This window comes from Vicia villosa, linkage group LG1 (genome assembly GCF_029867415.1).
Source record: "Vicia villosa cultivar HV-30 ecotype Madison, WI linkage group LG1, Vvil1.0, whole genome shotgun sequence".
NCBI classification, from domain to species: domain Eukaryota; kingdom Viridiplantae; phylum Streptophyta; class Magnoliopsida; order Fabales; family Fabaceae; genus Vicia; species Vicia villosa.
In genome coordinates, this window is record NC_081180.1 from 219066804 (window position 1) to 219072803 (window position 6000).

General features: G+C 34.4%; 1 protein-coding gene and 1 long non-coding RNA gene across 3 annotated transcripts; both read right to left on the bottom strand.

Annotated features, from left to right (window-relative positions):
- Positions 1–538: 538 nt before the first annotated feature.
- LOC131622685 (uncharacterized) lies at positions 539–1199 on the bottom strand. The gene is made up of 2 exons (XR_009289970.1): positions 1102–1199; positions 539–796 (listed from the first exon to the last, which is right to left on the bottom strand). It is a non-coding gene; the product is annotated as an uncharacterized LOC131622685 (long non-coding RNA).
- Positions 1200–1406: 207 nt separating this feature from the next.
- Positions 1407–5697, bottom strand: LOC131622673 (zinc finger BED domain-containing protein RICESLEEPER 2-like). Of its 2 annotated transcripts, XM_058893720.1 has the most exons (8): positions 5434–5697; positions 5273–5321; positions 5100–5152; positions 2295–4355; positions 2123–2210; positions 1870–2023; positions 1657–1783; positions 1407–1479 (listed from the first exon to the last, which is right to left on the bottom strand). In XM_058893720.1, exons 3-5 carry the CDS (start codon positions 5113–5115, stop codon positions 2134–2136), a joined length of 2154 nt encoding a protein of 717 aa, XP_058749703.1. In that variant the 5' UTR covers positions 5116–5152; positions 5273–5321; positions 5434–5697; the 3' UTR covers positions 1407–1479; positions 1657–1783; positions 1870–2023; positions 2123–2133. The 2 variants fall into 2 exon arrangements, with proteins under 2 accessions (XP_058749703.1, XP_058749698.1); XM_058893715.1 differs by having other exon boundaries at positions 5273–5697.
- Between the last annotated feature and the right edge of the window lie 303 nt (positions 5698–6000).

The window sequence follows — 6000 nt, forward strand, 5'->3', positions numbered from 1 at the left end:
AGACCTCAAGAATAGTGTTATGCCAGTTTCACTGATGAGAAATTGATAAGTCACTGCCCACTAGGGGTGGACAGGTGGTTGGATAGGGTCGGATTCGGGCCCAAAACACCAATCCGGTCCAATCCACGGGTGACACATAGTGGCCCAATTTCGACCCTATCTGATATTGGGTTTTTTCGGGTTCAGCCCAATCGGTTCGGGTAACTACGTCGGATTATTTCGGATGGTAAATAGTGTTGGGCCAATTGAAAATCTAGCCCAAATAACAAAATCCAATAGTTTTTTTTTCAGTTTTTTTTTATATTTTTATATTCAAATTAACAATCTATTCATAATTGTTTGACTCAAATTTCAAATCCCATTACAACTGAATTGGGCCTTATTTTATTTACACATGTACTATTTTTAATTTTTAAGAAAATGGGCCTTATTTTTACAAAAATTAATTTAAAAAATTGTTATAAACATTTAAATTCATACTTAAACTCTGATTTATACTTGGACCAAATCCAAATTCAAATTCATCAGACTTTAAAACTGACATAACAGTCTTTAAAACTGAACCAAATTTAAACTTAATACAACCGGTTGAAACATAAAACAACCAAATTCAAACACATCTAAGCACCATATAAAATTTAGATTTTTTGAGCATATAAATGTTTGCTCAAAATTAATACAACCAGTTTCAATTTAATAGCACCAACACAAACACAACCAACCTAGCACAATTAATATAAAACATGAGCTATCTTTTATAAGCTTCATAATCCTTTTCTCCCATTTCCTTCAATTCCTACAAACAAATGGCGGGTATCAAACAAACTAGCATATGAAAGTTCAGGAATCCAAATCAAAACAGGACTAAAAAATTTAAAATAGTAGCAAAGTGGATTTTAAAGTAAATATTCAAGAACATATTACTAGTAGGAATGCCATAAAATATATTACTAGTAAAGTAATATATTACTAGTAATTGGCAGCATTCATATATTGAAGCATTCATATATTACTAGTAATTGGCAGCATAAAGCCATAGGAATACCATAAAATAAAAAACTTTAAGTAAATCACTGATAGAATTATGTTCACAAATCATACCCATTGAAAAGCACCTTCCTGTGTTCCATCCAGCACCGTAACCGCATCAGCATCAGATTTCAACGTGCTTCTGTGCTTAAGCAAATCCTTTACCTTAAATTAACAAAACGCAAAGCAACAAAAAGTTAAAATTCTAACACAAACTTACAGAATCTAATAAAATAAACTACACCTAAAAGTCTGAAAATTTGCTTTACACTGAAAATAAACTTGCAGAATCTAATAAAATAAAATAAACTACACCTAAAAGTAACCAAATGTGTATAAACACTGAAAATTTAATATCTGCCATGATAAGTCAAGAATCTTGCCTGCAAAGGGAAAGCTATCCGCAATAGTGTCCTCAAAAAGAAGTACTGAAAGGATAAAAAGAAGCACCTGCAATATGTAAACATTACATGATTAGAATGCATGATAGACAAAATATTATAGAAAGAATCTATTTACTAGTCTATAAGAAGCTCTCCAATGCCAATTCATAGAATGAAATAATATCTACATGTTAAATGTATATCAAAAAAGTCCATGGAGGAAAAAATAGAGCAGCTACTGAACTGGTTGAGATGCAGCCAATGATACTTCCACTAATTCTCCGAGCTATTTCTTTGAGTTGAGTTGAGTTATATACTGAACTGGTTAAGATGCAGCCAATGATACTTTCCATATCTCAACAATAGAGGCACTGTCATTTCAACATTTTCAAAAAAAAATATTAGAACAAAGATCAAAGCTTATATCTAAAAAATACTAATTAAGTAAGACATGTACCTGAGCAGAAACTTGATTCACATTGTCATACCATTTTCTTTCATTGTCTTCTTCAAAAGTGTGCATCGCTTCAAAATCATTTCAAAATGGGGCTGGTTGTGTTATGCGTCGCTTCAAAAATACGAGTCATTTATGACTCCAAAAAATTAAGCAACTGCAAATACATTAGAAAAAATTAGTATACACACTTGATTTGCATAAGGCTGCTGCAAATACAATAGAAAAGATTAGCGTAAATGCAACAGAAAATTACCTTGCTTTGTTTCACGCACAGCCAGAAGGCTGTGACTGAGTTGAAGAGGATAACGGAGCTCCGCTCCCAACTGAAATTTCATTAAATCCTATAGAACATTTTAAAAAACAATAAGCAACATATTACCAAACAAACTAAATAATTACACTTAAGACAAATATAAACAATATACCTTCTAAAACATCTTCAGAAATCTCATAGTCTTCGTTAAATTCGGAGTCTTTGAATTGATATAAGGAAGGCCTCAACCAGTTTTGAGCACATATAAGAGCCTCGGCCATTTCAGGTTTGAGAGAGCTTCTATATACCTCTAAAACCCTCCCACCCGTGCTAAAAGCACTCTCAGAAGCCACAGTTGAAACCGGTGTAGGCATTATATCTCTAACAATTTGGGACAGAACTGGATATTTAGTAACATTATGTTTCCACCAACATAGAATGTCAAACTTATCTTTATCCTTTTCACTAAAACTTATACACTTATCTTTTAAATAGCTTTGTAGCTCAGTTTCCTCTTCAACCGAATCCATAGACTGCAAATGTTGCTGAAATGCATTTTGTCTAGCTACACGTGCTGTTACTTCGACGGTGGCAGCGGTTTCACCATGAGAAACAATGGCTGCCATAGACGGGACAGAACCTTCAGCATTGTCATAGGCTTGTTTGTAAACCATAAAAATCTTTGAGAGATTATTATTGATCTCTTCTAATAAGGATTTCTTAGTTTCTGAAGATTGTCCATACATATCATTAAAGCACCAGTCCACAAATCTTAACTTATACCGGGGATCAAAAATAACACCGAAATAGAGGAGTTGGTTCATCTTAGTGATATCAATCCAGTATTTCTTAAACTTATCCAACATGTCCCTAACTACATTAGCAAACAGCCCATTAAGGTCCATGTTTAATTGCTTAAGCTCGACGTAAATATCAGCCAAGAAAGGAAAGGCTGTATGCAAGCTCGCTTTGGTGGAAACAGAAAACACATTCGTCGCTTCATAGTAATTCTTCAAAAACTTAACAAAGACCCTAACATTATCCCAATCTTCACTACTTGGGGGAGAATCACCACCATCAAAGAATTCCCTATAGTCTTCATCCATATCTTCTAGCTTATCAAAAGCAGTTTTAAACTTCTCAGCCGCCTCTAACATCAAATATGTCGAGTTCCATCGAGTTGAAACATCAAGACATACCGACTTCTTGCATGTAATCCCGGCATAACCCACACATTCATTGAACTTTAAAGCTCTATGGGGTGAAGATCTTACAAACCTAATTGCATTTCTAACATTTGAAATTGAGGTGCTAGCTACTTTTAATCCATCTCTCACGACCAAATTCAGTATATGAGCACAACACCTCATGTGAAACCCAAATCCATCCAACAAAAGTCCGTTCATGTTTCTTATTTTCTGCTCTAAATACTTAACAGCAACATCATTTGATGCCGCGTTATTCACCGTGATAGTTGAAACGTTTCTCAGCCCCCACTCCTTCAACACATCCTCAACCTTCTTACCAACTGTTTTACCTCGGTGATTTGGGATAACCGTAAAACTAATGATCCTTTTTTGGTATTTCCAATCTCTATCTATAAAATGGGCAGTGAGGGTTAAGTAGTTAAGATTTTGAACTGAAGTCCAACAATCTGTGGTAATTGCCACCCTACTACAATCAGACTTAAATAACGCTCTCAACCTCACTTTCTCATCAAGATATATCTGAAAACAATCCCTAGCAATGGTTCTCCTAGATGGTATAGTAAATTGGGGCTGCATTTGGTTACAAAAGTACTTGAATCCCTCTCCTTCAACGGTAATAAATGGCTTCTCATCTAAAATGATAAAGTAAGCCAGCCCCTTTCTACAACCTAAAGGATCAAACCGAGAGGATGTTTGGACCAAAACACCTCCTTGAGTTGTTGAATATGTCAATACAGTTTGGGTAGAGTCGGTTGACAAGTTCAGCGGATACTTAGGACATGTTTTCATATGACTCTTTAAGTTTGACGTTCCATGTTTCTTAGAGTCACACATGTACTTCTGATGACAATACTTACATGCCGCAGTAGCGGGATCACTATTAGGAATAAGGTTAAAGTGGTCCCATACCTCAGACCTCTTTCTAATAGCATTTGCATTAGCTCTTCTTTTCTTCCGGCCAATAGGAGGAAGATTTGCGGTTGGCTCAATGGGTGTTGTTGCTGTTAGAGTGTCTTGCTCCATAGCTGAAACAATGAATTCAATGGATTCAATTATAAAAACAGCAGCATCATTAAATGGGCAAACAATGAATTCAATTATAAAAACAGCAGCATCATTAAAAGTCTAAACACAAACACAATTGCACAGTATAAACATGAACCAACTACTGTGGCAGCAATTCACACTTTTTTAGGAACAAAAACCTTATAAACTTTACAAAACTTGATAAAGCACCAACACAGTTGCACAGTATAAACATGGTAAAAAAATTAGTGAAAACTTAGAACATAAATCAGTTATTCATTTAATAGACATTAGAGAAATATAGTCAGTATATAAAGAAATAAAATCATGTCAAAAACCATAAAATTAAATTGTGTAAAATAACAAAATTACATTAGGCTACTTCTGCCACAATCACTACCATTTTGCATCAAAGATTAGAAGACTGCAGAATACTAGTAGAGTTTATGTGTAGTAAATATGTGTAGTTTTTGATGGCTGATTGGTCTTTCATTTTATTTACCAATTGCTAACCATGATTGTTCATCATTCTTTAAAGAAAATTAAGTAAAGAGGACGGAATACTAGTATAGAGGACTGCAAAAAATTAACTTGGCTATTTATGTAAGTAGAAAGATTAAACATAAATTGGATATTAATATGTAATTTGAAACATAAAATCTAATCACACTTGCATTTTTTACTTCTTGCATTTCAAACATATTAACATATATTAAAAGTTATCAGAGCAAATGAAAACAAACCTGAACTCTCAGCCATACCTTCTTCAACTCTCTTAAGAGAATTCTCAGCAACACTGTAATGAAAACAATAAGACTTATTATTATTATTAAAATAATAGGGTTGCAAAATAAATGAAGAAAAATTTGAACTATTGAAACCATAAATCAGAAATGAAGAGTGAGTTTATATGAACCTTAATAGTAGCTCCAACACAATAACTGAACTCAGACAAAACCTTTCTCCTGTGTGACAAAAGTGGTAACGAGAACGAAATATATTATAATCCATTGAGAAGAACAAGTCAGAGAAAATAACAATAAATCAGAATAATTATGAGCAAATCCAAACACAAACCTGTTTGAAAACAACGATTACAACTTATCGTTGAGGATGAAAACTTATCGTTCAGTGAAGTGAGTTTGAAACAAGTATGTAGCAGTAGCTCATTGTTCCGTGGATGAAATGGATGAATCGTTGAGGGAGACACGACGTGGATTGTTTCAATTTGGGGGTGAAGGCGGTGATGGAGGCATTGTTACGGTTACACAATGGTTTTTTCTTCTAGGGTTTAGAAGTAACAAAGAGGCAGAAGGAATGGAAGGAACACAGCGCTGCTTTTTCTTCTAGGTTTAGAAATTATGTCTCAATTTTTAGGTTTAGCCATTTATTTGGGTTGGGCTTTGGGGAAAATAATGGTTGGGCCGCCATACTATTACTCATATTATAGGAATTTAGGGACTACTGAGAAAAACTTACAGTAATAAATTAGTAATAATAGAAATCAATTGTATCGGTCGGTTTCAGGGACCGACGGGCCCAATTTGTTGAACCGAACCCGACCAAGCTTATCCATCCTTGTCCAATTCTCTCACCCGTCCAACCCGTTCATCCGAAGAAACCCGAACCGCTTCTTAAAATATT

Coding starts and splice junctions, on each gene's coding strand:
- LOC131622673 (XM_058893715.1), bottom strand. CDS start 5,367: ATGGATTATAATATATTTCGTTCTCGTTACCACTTTTGTCACACAGGA. Junction 5,153..5,272: donor GTGTTGGAGCTACTATTAAG/GTTCATATAAAC, acceptor TTTTCATTACAG/TGTTGCTGAGAATTCTCTTA. Junction 4,356..5,099: donor AGGTATGGCTGAGAGTTCAG/GTTTGTTTTCAT, acceptor TCATTGTTTCAG/CTATGGAGCAAGACACTCTA.